The sequence below is a fragment of the Heterocephalus glaber genome, unplaced genomic scaffold, assembly GCF_053883595.1.
Source record: "Heterocephalus glaber isolate CG9 unplaced genomic scaffold, H.glaber_assembly_v1.0 deba00001532, whole genome shotgun sequence".
Classification (NCBI taxonomy): Eukaryota; Metazoa; Chordata; class Mammalia; order Rodentia; family Bathyergidae; genus Heterocephalus; species Heterocephalus glaber.
The window spans coordinates 10,101,845-10,119,298 of NW_028258330.1; the positions used below are offsets into that span (position 1 = coordinate 10,101,845).

The 17,454-nt window shown below is 41.1% G+C and overlaps 1 protein-coding gene across 6 annotated transcripts in view; it reads right to left on the bottom strand.

Moving 5' to 3' along the window:
- Sptlc3 (serine palmitoyltransferase long chain base subunit 3) overlaps positions 1–17,454 on the bottom strand; it is a 181,604-nt gene that overhangs the window by 27,708 nt on the left and 136,442 nt on the right. For 5 of the 6 annotated variants that reach the window (XM_021255074.2, XM_004840827.4, XM_021255073.2 and 2 more), the window contains 2 exons: positions 14,106–14,325; positions 7,890–8,016 (listed from right to left, as the gene is read on the bottom strand). In XM_021255074.2, coding sequence (XP_021110733.1) covers positions 7,890–8,016; positions 14,106–14,325 — 347 coding nt within the window. Of the gene's footprint in view, positions 1–3,974; positions 8,017–14,105; positions 14,326–17,454 lie in introns of all 6 variants that reach the window. The other variant, XR_015442065.1, reaches the window with a different exon arrangement.

Consider the following 17,454-nt stretch of genomic DNA (forward strand, 5'->3'; position numbering starts at 1 on the left):
TAAAGAAGTGTATCAAAACATATTTCATGCTTTCCTTCTTGTGATTGACTCCTATTTTTCTGCCTCTTTTTCTTCCTTCGTTTCTGCTAGCTCCTCTACCTCTGTCTTCATTTGTCAAAACTGAGTCCTCCGTTCTCTTTGTTTTCCCTCTGCACATATGCTCTCACTTGTTTCCTTTCCTTTCCATGGAAACATGGTTCTCCAACTTGAGCCTGCATCAGAATCCCTGCAGGAATAATCAGCTGACCCAACCTAGGGCTTCTGCTTCAGAAATATCTGCTGAAATACTAAGGAGCCCCAGGGGTGCTAGAGTGGATGCTGCCTCCCCAGGGGCCCCAGCCTTTGAGAACCACTGGTGTACAATGGCTGCACCATGATGCAGTCGCCTCTTCCTCTCTCCAGCCACTCCCATTCTCACATGGGCAACTTTTTCCTCCACCGATGGCATCATAATAAGCCTATAAATTCAATGGGCAAAACTAGACATGGACACAGGCAAGCATCACAAGGTGGATGCTAACTTTGGGGAGCCATTTTCTTTACTCAGATGGCTGATATTAGGAATTCAGAACTTTGCTCAAGAATTTAATGAAAAGATGGCCCCAAATAGATATTTCATCAGCATCTGCATCATGGCATAGTTGGGAGTTGACACATTTCTTTTCAATTCAATCTGAATGCAGGCACTGAAGGCCTCTTATCCATGTGCTGATGGCCAGTGATATGAAGGTGATGGTTTCTGTTCCTAAGAAATGCACAATCTCTTAGGGTCTGATGGGAAGGACAGAAGGACTACGAGGTCATTATGCAGCAGTGGCTGTCGAAACAAGGTCCCAGACCAGTCACATCAGCATCAGCATCCCTGGGACTCCTTGGGGCTGTGGTGGGCATTTCAGGTCGAAATCCCCGGGGGTACGGTCAGCAAGCTGCTTTAACTATTCTGACACAGGACCGTGTTTTTATTCAAAAGAAATGGGGGACGGTATTTATACAGAGGGAAAGGTAAAAAGAACAGTTGGTGCTTTGGATTTTGACAAATACAGAAGAGGCATTGCGGAAAAGGGGAGGGGGAACAAACAGAAAGGAGGAAAAAAACCCCAGAGGACAAGAGCATCTTTGTAATAAGGGAAAACTGTTTCCAAAGAGATAATGATGCGGACAGGTCAAGTCTAATCTGGCAGGGGAAGGAAAAGGAGAGTAGCTATAGAATGACCTTTGAGAGGTCAGAGTTCATGGGGCAGAGGGCAGAGGGCAGGCTGAGGAGGCTGAAAACTGAGGGACAAGCAGGCAAGACTGGCCACTCTTGTGAGAGTCGCTGCAATGGGAGGAATGAAATGTGACTGTTAGAAGAGGAAATGGCAAGGAAAGGCTTTTTAGGGTTAGGGAAACTGACAAGTTCATGGTTGAGGAAAAGGACCAATGCCTTTGGAATGTAGGAAGGAGCTGGGCATGGTGGTGCACACTTGTAATCCCAGCATTTGGGATGTCTGGGGCAGGAGAATTGCAAGTCTGAGGCTGGCCTAGTGAGCCAGTGTTTCAAAATAAAAAATAAGGAAAGCCTGCGGATGTAGCTCAGTGGGAGAGCCTTGAGTTCAACCCCCCAGTACCACCATAAAAAAAGAAGGTGGGAAAAGAAGGAATCAAATACAGAGATATAAGGGAAAGCAGAGATGTTTATTTGCTGAGATAAGAGGGAAAGTGAGAAGAATGTTATCTTTCAATAAATATTTGTTGAGAACTGATGTTTGCCAGGCACTGTTATTTGTATAATGAATGAAATATGCAAACTACTTCTTCTCCTGGAATCAGGAATTTGTGTTCTAATGAAGAAAAGAGAAATAAGCAGGTACATGTATAATTTTTAAGGTGCTCATAAATGTTATAAAATAAAGCAAACGAGGAAAATGACAGGGACAAGGAGAGGGTACTCGTTAGGGCAGGGCTGCTCCACACCTGGCAGAAGAGCAGCTCTAGGGAACCCATGGGCAAAGGCCCTTGAGGGGTTGCTGCTCCCTGTGCTTTGAGGAGGAAGGCTGCTAACACACTAAGCAAGGTGAAGGTGAGGAGAAGCATGGGGGGCCAAAGCCTAAGAATCTCTGAAGGCCACAGCCTGGGCCTTACATCCTGTGAGGCGGGACACTGACAGGAGGTCCTAAGTGGAGGATCCAGATGGCCTGAGCTATGTTTTGTTTTCTTGTTTTTGAATACCATATATTGTCTTTCATGCAGATGTTACAAAAAAAAAAGTCAATCAGAATGTAGAAGATTGATTCTTAAAGCTTGGAAAGAGTTGGGGCAGAGGGGATAGAGAGAGATTGGGTAACAGGAACCCCAAAACACAGATAAAATAGAAAGAATGATTCCAGTGTTCCACAGAAGAGTGGGGGGCTACAGCTCAGAGTATTGTCTTATAGAGGCTGTGGACACTAGATGAGAAAAGCTCAAGGGCTCTGAGCACAAAATAATGGCAAGGAGATAGAAATGTTTGGTCAGTACGTATTGTACAGATGTATTTAGATATCACACTACACCCCATTAACATGTACAACTATAACATTTTTTATAGTTGCCCCTGCAACTGTAGCATTTTCATCAAAAAATTTAAAAGTTTAAGGAAATGGAATTTTTAACCACCCCGATTTGATCATTGCATGGATTGTATACATGTATTGAATTATCACAATGTATCCTGCAAATCTGTATGATTAAAATAATAATGATATAAAGATGATTTTGGCTTCCCTGTGGAGAACCAAACATAAAAAAGCAAAGGCAGAACAGGAGAGAATATGGAGGGGGCTATTTCAATAATCCAGGGGAAAGAGGATGGAGGGAGTGGTAGAGAGGTAAGACATGACCAGATTCTGGGAACTATGACATAGAAGTGCTGCAGAAATGTGGATAGAATAGGTATCAGGTTTGAGAGCAGGGGAGAATTCTGAGATTGGCAAAAGCTGTTGGAAAATTTGGAAAGGGAAGGGAAGAAAGCAGACAAGTTAAAAGTAATAGTAACTTTATCGAATGTTTACTGTGTATCAAGGATAATGCTACATTTACAGTGTCACATCATTTAATCCTCCCAGTGTCCTCAACTGTCAGTGGAGGCACTGAGGCTAAGAAGGCCAGCAACTTGCCGGTCATGGAGCAAACGGTAGGTCTGGCCAAAGAGCTCACCCCCTATTATCCATGCAATTCCACCTCTCATTTCTCTGAGAAATGAACAGTTGCTCAGAGTCGAGGAAAGGGGCTGTAGAGAGGCAGGGTCAAGGTTGGGAGTTGAAAAAGAACGTTGACTGATTAATTGAAAAATGTGCATCAAAGATTTCAACAAAGTGAGACAACTGTTGACAATGCCTCCTTTGGGGGAGCTGGTGTGGTTTGTGGCTCACCCTCCTGGGGCTCTTGCACCATGCGGAATGAAGAAAAAGACTAAGCTGCAATCTCCCCAGGCTTCTCCAAAAGTAACCTCACTCACTGAGTGATCCCATCAGCCACCACCACTGGCATCACTGATTCCCAGCTCCCAGTCCTAGGAGATGAACATCTCCATGTAGCATAAACACTGACCTGAAATCCAGCAGGCTCATGAGACAGAAGTTGAGTCATGACATATTTATTAGGCTGAGTACTGAGTTTGACACTCAGAGGAACACCAAATTAATTCAAGACATATTTCTTGCCCTTAAGGGGCTTATAGCATTGGTTTGGTTGGGGGACCACCCAACATCCATTAGGATGGAGAAATCAAATCTCCACTTGGGGCTCATTGCACTGCTCAGAGTGACAGGCTGGGAGATTAAAAGGGCCTTGGTGCATATGGCATGCACAGCCGGCCTGCAGCCCCTCACCCTGAGTGCATTAACTCCACCAGCAGCCCGGGATGCAGAGTGGAGGTGGCTGTTTGTGCATAAACATTGTCATTTCACTGGGACTGCTATTTCATCTTTGAACCTTGGCATCAAAGGAATACTGACCTTATTCCTGTAGCTTGCCTTTCTTTGAAGCGTATGGCTTTGCATTGCAGATTAAAGTGAAGACATTCATCAAGGAACAGATCTGGCCAACCACTCCTCAAACTCGACCCAAGACAAAGCCTTGAAAGGCTCCAGTCACAGTTGCAGTGGAGTGGGCTGGAGATGAAGGCTTGGAGCCAGGCTCCGTTTTCTCAGATCCTGTCAGGCAGCTCTAGCAGGACACAGTGCATCCCTTTGAGCACTGGGCAACTTTACCCCATGAGTCAGTCTATCTCTGTAGAAAGGGGTAAGCTAATGCAGCACTCCTAACCTGTCTCGTTCATTTTATTTAAAGCAGGCATTGTTGTTAAATGAGGCCAGTGTGATTGCTCACTGTGTGCTTTTGGATTCTTTGAAAGATGTGCCAGCTGGGACCACCTGAAACTTGGCTGATGAGTCTGTCGATTTGCTTTTCTGCTGTTTTCCTTTGTTTGTTTCTTTGAAAAGAAACAGTCAATCTTTCTTCTTAATTCTCTTATCTTGGCTCTAAGAAAATAGACTGTACACATGACATTTTCTGCTTTTTTATTTCCCTTGCTAAAATGGCAAGAGGAGTAAAGTGAGAAACTTTAACTATGAGGTTGAAAATAATAACAAAATAATTCCTTAATTACAAGGCTAAGAGAGGGAAGAGAACTATCCCAACTGAGGGTAAGAAAAATTGATGATGGATGATTGTTGACAGACAAATCATCATATCTTTAAGTGAAATCTTTCTGCAGATCTTCAACTCTTATCAGATAAACAGAGTGAGTTGGGTTTGTGATGAAGAGTAAACCTATCCAGAGGAGGGAAGGAAACAGTTGCAAAGTTGCACACATATGAATCTATTTATTCTGAGAACATATACACTAAAGGGTTTAAGAAATCAGTGAAAATCCTTGTTGAGACCGGGGCTAATTTTCAAAATGACTTTTTCCTTAATTCCTCATGTTAAAATAAGACCAAAGGATAATACTTGTCATTATGAGACAATTCACCTGTAATTTTGTTTACATCTCAAATTATTGATTTTTCATTAAGAAGTGCTTGAAGTTCAATAAAATAATTAATATGGCTTTATGGAAAGCTGGTGATTTCAGATCAGTTTTTAAAATACAACTTGCTGGTTCATATGGGAATTAACACAGCTCTATATAGCTTCAGTGATAAAAGATTGGACAGTACCTGTTAATCCAGTATTCATATCTCTTAATTTACCACCCAGCATATTTTGTTTGGGTCATGGCCATGTGAAGGATTTTGGCCAATAGACTGTAAGCAATGTGACAAATATCACTTCCAGGCTGTCCTTCCCTTTCTCTCTACTTTGGTGGCCATGGAGGTCCTGTGTCAATGTGGCCACATCTCAAGCTGAAAGCAGCCAGAGCCACTGCCCTCATACACAAGAACTATGTAGAACTGACTGATTTTATTAGCGTTGGTGAAAGCAGGAAATAGGTTTTGGTTCTGTTAAGCCACTGGGATTTTCAAGTTTATTTGTTAAGGTGGCCTCACCTACCTTATCCTGAGTAGTTCAGGACCTTGGCTATCTAGTTCTACTTCAGTTCTACCATAACTACCCTTCCTATAGCATCCTTGAGAAGTGTTCGAATGCTTTGCAAACCCCTCAGGGACAGCAGCAAATAACAGTTGCAAGCAATTATACAGCACTTATCAATAATTGTTTCTAGGCACAATTTTTAAAGTATTTTACATGGATTGACAACTAATTCTCACAAAACCTTGACATGAAAATATTATTTTCCTTATTTTATAGCTGAAGGGATTGAGACACAGAAAAGTTAAGTAACTTGCCCAAAGTTGAAGAGATAGGTTATTTGCCTAAGACCACATAGTAATAAACTCATCCCAGAAGTCAAATCCTGCCTACACTCTGTATCATCAGGGTTCCCTAAACTGGATTTTATTTTAGCAAGATGCAGAGTGATAAACCCAAAGGCAATCCTAGAAAGACCTTAGAGATCAACCAAACATTGCATTTTGTATGGAGGAAAAGAAATTCTCTTTTATGTCATTTTTCTGCTCTAGTGAAAAAAAAGTTGTAACTTGTAGTTTTTTAAGTATCTTGGGGAGCACCGGGGTTCAGCACAGGGCCTTGGTGCTATCAGTGTACAGAAGCAGTGACACTGATTCAATCAGGTCACTCTTGTCTTATCTGCCCAATATAAGGGATATTGGTTGTTCCTTTTCTGTTGGCACCCGCACTGCTCACTTCCTCTGAGCTGGGAGAGGTGGGGCAGGGGCCAGGAGCGGCAGGACAGACGGTGGCCCGGAAGCCCCTTCCTCTGGGCCAGGAGTGTCAGGCTGGATGGTGGCCCAGAAGCCCCTTCCTCTGGGCCAGGAGCAGTGGGACGGCTGCTTAGAAGCCCCTACCCCTGGGCTGGGAGTGGTGGGACAGATGGCAGCCTGGAGGTTGTTCCTTTTCTAAAAACCTTGAGGCCAGAAGTGTTTCAGATTTCAGATTTTTAAAAAAGGCTTGGAATGAAATATCTTGAGAATGGGCCCCACATTTAAACACACATTTATATTTCATATACATGTAGCCTGCAGGTAATTTTATACAATATTTTTAATGCTCTTGCATTTTGGTTGAATCATATCACATGAGGCCAAGTGCGGAATTTTATGCTTATGGTGTCACATCAGTGTTCAAAAAGTTTTAGATCTTGGAGCATTTCAAACTTCTGAATGGGATGCGTGACCTGTAGTAGGTTTCTTTTCTTTCTTTCTTTTTTATTTTTTATTTTATTTTATTTTATTTTTTTTTGCAGAATTGAGGATCGAACTCAGGATCTCAGGACCTTGCACTTGCAAGGCAGGTGTGGCACCACTGCGCTAAATCCCTGGCCCCTGTAGTAGGTTTCTTGCAAAACACATTTGTGGAAAAGTATTCTGCAGCTTTAGTGGCATTGGAAAATTATTGATATTCTCATATGTCTACTGAAAATAGGTTTGGAAGTTTGCACTAAATAATGGAGGACTTTATATTAGCCCAGAGGTGGTGGGATGGGGCACATGGATTTCATAGTCCAGTGGCCAGTTATAGGGTCAGTATAATTTGCTACTTCCATAAATGCACTCACTAGCTTGCCTGGCAGAAAGAACTGCTTTACTCATCACTGTCTCTCCACCTGTGTGTGTCATGTAGTAGTAGAAGTTCTACAAAGTAGATTTTAAAATAGAAGAAGGGGAGTTCTAAGAGACTTTGATGAAACAATTCTTCAAAAAGAAGGGCTGGGGATTTATCTCAGTGGCACCTCACCTGCCTGGCAAAGGCAAGGTCCTGAGTTCAATCCCTGGTACAAAAAAAAAAGAGATTTAATTCATTTTGGTTCAGCAAAGTAGCACATTTTAGCTGAGGTGACTGAATGGCAAAGAAATGACTGGGAAGCTATGTATGTTTTACCCATAGGTCTTCAAATGGGCCCTGGTGGTTTTCCATGTCTAAACTTTGGCTGTAAAAAATATAAAATAATTTAAAAATTGAATATTAAATTGACTACTTTGGCTTCAGGGAAACACAAGAGACATCCCCAAGCAAGCACAGGAACACACACACACACACACACACACACACACACACACGCACACATGGAGTTTATTTTTACATAATTGATTACATAAAATTATCCAAATTTGCTAATCATTTTAAGAGGTGAATTAGAGGGTTTTCCTTGCTTTAACAAAGAAACAAAGCAATTCTAGTACATGTAGCATGTCTTTATGTAAAAATTGGGCTTCATAAGACAAAGGTATACATTTAACAAGATTGGGTGCCTTAGACAAAGGTGTGTATTTGAGAAGGAGGCAGATTAACAAAGAGAATTCTGGGAGAGGAATCATGGGAGTGGTGGTCTCTCAAGACCTTCTTACCTTGTGTAGTCCCATCCAGTCCCATGAGTAATTTCAGTGATCTGATGATTTGCTCTGCTACTGGGGGGCTCATGGATACAGCATAAGCAGCACTATGTGAGTTAAACCGTAAATAATCCACAAGATCCTTAAGTAAAGGAAGAAACCCAGAAAGGTAGCAAATAAATCTCAGTATTGCTGATGAGAATCACATCTAGTCCTTTTCCCATTCAAATAATAAAAGACATTTGATTCATGCAACTAAAAAAAAAATGTGGAACACCTTTCAATAGCATTGCCAACTGCTCATTTTTTTTATCCCCTTGTTTTTAGTCTGTCCTTCAAAGCCTATAAGCTGTACAGGAGGTGGGGATTGTGACAAATTTAGAGTTGAAGTCTCTAAGGCAAAAATAGAGATGTGAAGAAAAAAAGTGATTTCTGAAATATCTGTTGAGTACTTTCTATGGGCATGCACTAATTTAGTATTCAGAAGTGTCCAGAGAGTACAACTTGTGGTTTTTGTTCTTGAAAATATTGCATATAATTGTGTCCATGGAAAAGCACGTGCAAAATGAGTATGAAAACTAACAGTACATGAAAATGAGTGTATGTAGCAGGGCTGCAAGATGCAGAGGAAATAGAGGGTGCTGCTAGTTGGGATTGGTAGGGAATATTCCAGTGTGGAGATGAGATAGATTAAACATTGAAGAATTAGGACAGATGAAGAAGAAAAGAAAACTTGAAAGGAGTGGAACAAGGGAGAAATTAAAGATACAGAAGCAAGAAAAGCAGAAAGCATGTATATTTGATTGTTTGCAAAAAAGTGGTGGTAATTCTTCCACTCTCTGTATCCATGCATCTTTGTAACCCAACTTTGCAGGCCCTTCCATCAAGATGTAGATGAATCGAGGAGGCCTTGTGCCTTAATTTAGAGTCAGGAAGATCAAATAAGTAAATCCATATATGGTGCTAAGAAAAGTAGTACACTGTGAATACCTGATGTAGCTGGCAATTATTGTTATTGCTATAAGTGGTGATTATTGAATGGTTGCCAATTCAAAAATTCTTAGATATGAGCAGAAGGAGGGCTGCAGAGTACAAACCCTATCAGAATATCTGTGTTCCAGCTTCCTTAGTTTTCAGGGGCAATGGTCTAAGTTTATATAACTACATGAGCAGCTCCAGACATCAAACCAAAGATACTTAGCTGAGCTCTTCCCTCATCTTTCATGGGGTGGTGGCAGTAAGAGTGAAAAGAAAAAGCATTATCAAGAAAGGAGTGTCCAGACTTGATGGGCTGACTGACTCTGAAAAGAACAATGGGGCTAGAGGCTAGCATTATGGTTGATATTCATTGGCTGTTTGAGGCTTCGTTTAAATAACTTTGGATGCATTAACTCATTTATGCTCTACAGTAACTCTATGAGGTAGGGACCAGGAAGTACCCTATTGGAAAGATCAGATAACTGATTCACAGAGAAGTTTAGAAAATTATTCACAAAACTTGGTAGGACAAGGATTTCGACTCAAAGCACCTGGCCCTACAGTTCACGCATGGAGCACTGCACTCACTGTTGTCTCCAAACCAAACTGAGTGGGGTTGCCTCGAGCTGGGGTGAGTTTGTTCCAAGACAGCTCAGAAATCAACTCAACTTCTACTTACCTGGTAGTGGTTTCTGTGATCCACAGATGCTGTTCCATTTTAGTGGGGAGAAAAGGAGTAGGAGTTCTTGATATAATCAACTACACCTAGAGGACTGGTTTAGACTGACTCCAATCAGTTTTAAAAATGTTTCATGTCTATGACTTTTGCTTCTTCAAAGGCACTTGAGTTTGAGAGAAGTGTAGAACACCTCCCCTGGTCTCAAGAAGGAGGAAGGAGAGGCCTTGGTGTCATATATGAGGGAGCACAAAGCTGCACTCCTAGGAACAAGTATAGTGAGAGTCTGAGAAGCATCACTGGCCAAGATCAGAAAAGGAAATATCACAAAGCTTCTTTTGATCCCCATTGTCCCCAACCCCAATTTTCCTTTACAGGTTGAGTAATGTCAGAAAGTCAGTCATGAGCATTCTTAGTTGGAGTATGCAGCTCATTAGCACAACTTCACCTCTTTTGGCCAGAAGGCTGTCCCACAGTATCGTTCCTCGGTAAGAGTCCATTGTCTCCCAGAGTCAGAGGTTGCAGGTGGGGGCTCACTAGCTGGTGTGACTCAGAAGGTGGGGCTTTTGAGTGACTCCTGGAGAGTATTAAGGAAAGCCTCTGTTCTTGTTTCCTGATTCCCTTCCTTTGTTACTGTTCCTGGCGCCATGAGCCATCAATTAAGAGTGGACTTGGTCTTTTGCAAGGCTAGACTGGGTTGTGTCTTTCCTGGGGGTGGGATACAGGGATCCTCAGATTGAGGTTTCAAAGTCCATTTGTAAGTTCAAAACCCTGATTATTTTCTTTACCCATAGGCCTGGAGTTCAAGGGCAAGGGCGGGTTTTTGGGAGGAAATCAAACAGGAGGCTCTTAGAATAAACATCTTGGTACTCACTCCATGACCCCTATTTACTTCAAAGGGCTGTTAAATACAGTCAGGGCTGAGAACACTAGGGCAGAGCCGGCTTCTGCAAGTGGCCTGTCTTTGCCCGGCCTGCAGGCTGCTTGGCTAATGATCACTTCAAACTTGGTTGTTCTGTCCCACTTCCTTCTCCAGAATTCCAGCTCTGCAGTTGATCAGTCACAAGGGCAACCTTTGCTTTATTCATTTGTAAGTCTCTGGTCAGCCCAAGGAGGCTGTGGAAGCCAGAGGGTAGCAGCAGGCACCCAGGAGGACTCCAGATCCATAATCAGAGAAGGGTGGTATCTCTGCAGTGTTGGCCATAACTTCCCAGGAACCGGGCATATAAAAAGTTTAAAAAAGAAAAAAGGAAACCTAGACCCATCAACTCAGGCTTCCTTCTTCTCCTTCTCCTTCTCCTTCTTCTTCTTCTTACTTCTTTTTTCTTCTTCTTCCTTCTTTTTTCTTCTTCTTCCTCTTCCTCTTCTTCCTCTTCCTCTCCTCCTCCTCCTCCCCTTCCCCTTCCCCTTCCCCTTCTCCTTCTCCTTCTCCTTCATAGCCATTCATGACATGGATCTTTGTCATGGTGCAGACAAGTAATTATCTGAAAGTTTTGAAAGGATGGAGTCCTCCAGGTAGACTTCATGGTGCATCTCCGAATGCAGAGTGAGCAAAATTGAAAAATCTTGCAGGCTCTCAGGAACCATTTCAGCAGTTTTCCACAGGTGGGGAAGGAAGGCCACAGCCCAGCAGCAAGCTCTAGTTAGCAGAGGTGAATTTGTAGGACATTTTACGAGGGCAAGGCTGAGGTCAACAAAGAACCTCAGCTCTCTGTAGTGGTATTTAGCACCAAATCAATATTTTCTCCCCTTGTTTCCAAATCTTGTTTTCTTTCATGACTCATCTGGTTGCTAATGTAAAAGAAAGCTCTGATCTTGACCCACTCCACAGAGATTTCTTGAACCACTTAGACACCTTCATTGAGAAAATAGTCCCTCTATGCCAATATTAATGTGGCCATTTAAAAAGAGACTTCAGAGTTAGACCATTCTTACCTTCTTGCAGATTTTTGGCCCTAAATGATTATTCTCAAATCTCAGAATTTTCTAAGAACCCCATGAACATAGTGAAACTGAAATTAGAGTTTCAGAAAAATGTCCATTCTAATATTTTTATAGTTAATTTTGACACTTTTGTGTCTATTAGTTTAGAATCCTAGATATTTTGTAGTAACTCCCAAAACATGAGATATATACTGCAAAACATCCATATATATGTATTATATATAATTTATATAATGAAGCTCTGAAACTTTGAAAATTGTACTCTTATTACTTAAAGATAAGTACAAAGATTTTTTTCAAATAAAAACCTTTACTGTTTGTCCAATCCTCTGTCCTTTCAACTAAAAAGCATAGTTTAGAACAGACTCACAATGAAAGTCTTCATGAAATGATCCCAAATTCAGGAGAATCAAATATATGATTTAAATGGAAACCACATATAATTTAAAATGAACGTAATTTAACAACCTGAAGGTGAAAACGCACAGATAAACAAGTTGTGTGACTTCAGAGGCTGGAAACAAACCAATTTATCTGGGGTTATCACAATTTCACCCAAATTGTCTCAGATGGGTGAGTATTTGACTTTTAAATCGTCAGGGGATGATTTAAATACCTGCACTTAAGTACCTTTCTAACTCCTGGTCACCCTCTAGATCTTGAAAACTGTCCTATTTGTTCAGTTTCACATCTTGCTGTTTTAGGGTAGTGAAGCATCTCAGGAAGGGCTCCTGAGAGCGTCCATCAAATGTGTTCTAATTCCTGCTGCCATCTAGTGGTCAATTGAAAAACTACAACGTAACACGGATAGGGAGGGGAAAAAAGGAGGGGGGAAGAGGAGAAATGAATGATTGTGCCCTTTGTATCCAAAAAAGGTACAGAATGACTATTTCAAAGGGGAGGAACAAATTCACATACTCTTTCTGCATTCCAATTAATGCAGTTTTCACAATTTCTCAGTATCTACTCCAAATGAAGAGAAATTATGTAGACAAGAGTTCCTCTACTTTTAAAATAATCCAGGTGACCTCAAAATGGGGAGCATGAGAGAGAGTCAGAGTGAGCTGGTCCTCAGAGCAGAGAGTCACGCGCCGTTGTGTAAGGTGGGTATCAGATGAAAGCACTCTAAGGAGAAAAGTGTGATGTCTACTCAATTTGACATTTCAAGGATCTGTTTGCATCAGTTTATTCAGGTGCCTTCGGTGCAGGCAAGAGTTACGCTTGGTTAAACACATTGTACCTCAGAACTGCTGCTAAAGTAATCATGAAACCACGACCCCAAAGAGCAACGTAACCTCGATAAGGGAGCTCCTCAATTTGAGATGCTCTGTGCCCGCTGCTGTGACAGGTAGGCAGGGGATATTTCACCCTTCACCAGATTTAGCTGAAGTTTGTGAGACCTGGGGCATTCCCTGTGTTTTTAGCATTATCCAGCTAATTCCCACAGGTCAGTGTAGGGAGGATGGAAAACAGCATTTGGAGTCTGGAATAAGGCAATGCTTATTGATCAGTAAAGACCACTTGAAACTGAACGTTTTAAGCATCTGTGTGTCTCATGGCTGAGGCAGTGACCAAAATGAAATCTGTTGTTTTAAATCACAGATGTTCAAGGACTGCCTTCTACTGCACTCCTTGGTTTGCCTGACTGGTTTACCAGGAGCCTGAACTTTTGCTCCTGCTGGTGACAATAGGTAAGGAATTATGCCAGCCACATGCACCCATTGGAGTCATTGCCACTGTCATACAGTTTCTTGGGGACAGGTGTGGGCTTGTGTAAGGTAATTGGCAAAGGGTATCTAGAGACAGGAAAAAGGCCCCTTTTCCTTCAAACCTGGGTTTGAATATTTGTTTACCTCTTCTTTAAAAATTCTTTCAAATATTTCTTGTTTTCTATTCACAAACCCTTTGGTGATATGGACACTAGAACGACAGGGAGAGTACTCATTTACAGTCAAAACCCATCAGATTGGACTTCTTTAGGTATATACATAAAGTGTTAAGGGATGAGGAGAATTGACCCATGGCTTATCCAACACTGTGGGAAAAGAATTATTGTGCAGAGGAAAATGTCTTAGAAATCCATTCCTGATCCTGCAACTTTTTGGATTAAAACTTTTAAAACACTCAGGGTCAATTTCTTTAATACCTGATCTTTTTCTACTGCTGCTATTACCTGCTTTATTTTTCATGCCATCAAGACCAAAGTTCTTATAGTTTTCATAACATTCCTTATGACTTCTGTAGCTAGGTATATACTGTTTAGTCTTTGTGTAACAGAACCACCCATTATTAGTCAACAGAGTGGACATTCAAATACTACCCTGCAGGGTTCTCTCTCTCCTTTGTAATTTGTACCTTGTGCCCACTGTTGGCATCATTTTATTATAATGTGATTATGTGTCCAAGGCCCCTCTTCACTACTGGAAAATGAGCTTCATCACTCCTGGTCTCACCTTCCAGTGAGCACATTGTAGCTGGGCCCCACTGTAGCTGGGTTGCAGCAATCACACGAGGCAGATAAGTGAACTGAAGCTTTTACGAAATTCAGAGAAGCCATGTTTATCATGTCCCCAGGGTGTTCAGGTTTTAAACAGACACAGGTTTCAAAAAGACACAAGGAGTCCCTTTGTTACCTTTTTTCCAGCTATGTAACCTCCCGAAGCTCCAAAACTTTTGGTGAATGTGCCCATGTACACATCGATGTCTTCAGGGTTTAGACCAAAGTATTCTCTGACACCCCGGCCAGTTGGGCCCACAGACCCAATACTGTGTGCTTCATCTATGTAGAGGTAGGCCTTGTATTTCTTCTTTAGAGCCACAATCTCAGGTAGATTCACAATGGAACCTTCCATGCTAGGGCAGAAGAAGAAATGCTCATAATTAATAAATACTCTCATGAGATGCTCCTTCAGTCTCTGTCCAATACATTCCACACAGTTTGCCCCGAAACCAGGCAGGGATTACTGGGACATGCCATACTTTTCTTCTGAAGACATACTTTACGTGGCTAAGACAATGCTTTCAATCTTGTGAGGGTGCTTGGCATATCTAAGCTACTTCAATAAAATAATTTATATTCAGTGGGTTGTTATAGCTAATTCCCAAGTAAGCCATAAACTTACTCTACTGTTGACCACATATATTTGTAAAGCGGATTATTGTAACTAGACTGACTGCTTTTGATTCCAGCCATTTTGCTAGTTTTAATTAAATTGCGCCATGAGCCCACTTTTATTTACTTGCCATTACCTCTTTGACTGGGTCTGGCTGATCTAAATTCAGTTCTTGAATTGCCAAGGATTTAAAAGGGAATTAAAAACACAAGGAAGAACTTATCTAAGATATTGTAGTATTAATAAAACCGTAACAGAATGTCTCTAGGCCCCACATTCATTGTTCAATTGCAAGTCAAAGTCTTATTTGAGACTGGCGGTGTTGCTTCTCATTTGCTCCTTTAGAGAAATGGAACAGAAGTTGGATGAGCACTAGTATCCCCTGAAAGACTGAAGACAAAGATTGCTGGGCTCTTTCTCTAGGGTTCTCATTCAGAGGGTCTAGGGTGATTGAAAATGTGTAGAAGCTCCTGGGGGGATGCTGGCTCCAAAGGTTGGAAACAGCACTTTGAGGACTACAGTTACAGATAAACTCATTTGTTTTAGGCCTATGTGTGTTTTACTTCTCATGCTATGTAAATTGCAAAAACAATTTAATTCCTCTGGGGAAGAGAAAAATATAAAGTCAATTAGTAGTATTAAATTTATATTTATACAACACCTCTGGAACTCAATAGATTTAAAAGAACTTTTGCCTCAAATCAATTCTCAGAACACTTTGTAAGCTGTGTCTATACCGCACATGGTTTTGACCCACAGGTGAGTTCTGTGAAAACACATAGACTTACACATTCACTACCCAGAGGAGCTTGTCAAACAATTCAAGCAGCCCTTTAATTCAGCTAAAAAAACCTTATCAATTGAATCAGAGAGTTCAACACTCTTCTTCCTAATTAGTTTTTATATTAAATGTAATGTAATTTTAGAAATACACCTAAGTGTTAGATTGATTTGGTCGAAACAGTCCAGCTGGTTGCACAGCTACTCAGTCAGTGGGAGTTAGGAGAGAGAGGATTGTGGGGTACAACATCTGTGTGTTTCAGAAGATCATCTTGGATGCCCGAGTTTGGATTTTAGTGAAATAGAGATCAAATAGTTTCTCTTACAGAATTTTCTTAGATTGCCTGCTTGCTAAAGTTGTCTCACTTCTGGGGAAGGTAGCATGGCCTAAGCTTAGATGGAGGCCATATCACTCACCAACTGTGAACTCGGGCAACCTTCTTTCATGATGTCCTCTGCCTCAGTTTCTTCATATAAGTACAATAAGCACAGTGATGGAGCCCTGCTGGTGAGACCTTTCTAATCATGGCTGGAAATCATGCATATAAACAAACTGCCCCACAATGCACATCCAGTGACCTACTGTTGCTCTTGGGAGGAGAAACTTGGGAGGAAATGGTTGCACTGAGGCCTAACTTGAGAAATTGGGAGCCCTTGAATATGATGTGTTGAATTTTCTAGAAATGAGGCTTGTGGGTGTCATTGTGGTTGTCAACCATAATAAATGGCTTCAGGCTCTCAGAGTTCTAGAATTTTCTTCTCATTTGTAAAATGTTGTAAGTTAGTAACACAAATATTCTGAAAACCTGACATGCCATAAATAGTCATTCTTTGTTCTGGAGCTGAATTTGGTAGGTGGCAAAGGTAATGTAGAACAGTGTTTGTAGACATTCTGGGCAGCTAATTAACTGTCCTTCAATGGAGCTGTTCTAGCTAATGTTAGGAGCCTGCCCACCAGGTTTATATTTCTTTCTCTAAGATTAATGACTCTACAATACTGATGACTGTAGAGTTAATGCAGGGGCAAACAGAAATTCCTAGGGAGAGCTCAGCTTTTATAGAGTTATGTTCATCCACACTAAGTTTTCATTTTCTAAATGTCATCAAATTTGAATTGAACTTTTTTTAGAGTGGGATATTAAGTCTGAGGCATAAATAAAAATGCTACCTATGTTATTCTGATGTTGTTAAAAAGTACCAAAAACAATAGAGAGAAAAGAATAGCATTTTATTCTTCCTTCTTTGAATAGAAAGCTGTGTTTTTTTGTTTTTTTTTCTTTTTTTGTACTGGGGGTGGAACTCTGTACCCTAGGCTTGTGAGGCAGGCATAGTGCCATTGAGCTAAGTCCCTGGCCATAGAAGGTTGTGTTTTTAACTTCTGTAGAAAGAAAAGGAACTGAACTGCAACTGTAGGTAAGTTTAATTTGAAAGTCTGTGCAAGGACTTGAATTATTCTTTGACCAGCAAGTTGGTGAGTAATTTTTTATATCTTTTCTATTACATAATGTATTAGCTAAGTGACAAGGCTCTTTTAAAAAATTTCTTCTCATTTTTTTCCACATATAAACCATATTATCCAATTTGCATGGGAGAAATATCTCCTTGTTGGGTCCAAGGCATAACTCAAGACAAAAAAGGGAGAGGGAGAAAGGGAGGGAGAGAGAGGAAGAGAAGAAGAAAGAGGATAAGGAGGAGGAGGAGGAAATGAGGGGGAAGGGGGAGAAGGAGAAGATGGAGATGAAAGAGAAGAAGAAGGAGGAGAGAGAAGATTAAAAATGACTCCTGCCTTATTCTCTGTTTTATGTGTCTAAATCATAGAAATATAGGATAGAGTTCACCAATGAAGTTCTCAGTCTTTAAATTTACAGTGTTTTGGGGAGGAGAATGGCTGACTCTCACTCCATTCTTAGACTATATGGCATTCAGAGATGTTAGTGTGTGTATTTTGGAAGGGCTGGGTATTACCTTTTGATTCTTTGCATTTTGAAAGCTTGACTTCCATCCATGCTAGTTTATACTCTAGGTTATATGAGACACCCTTTTCTCATAGTATATTTTTGAATAATTTTGAGATTTTTCAAGGACTAAG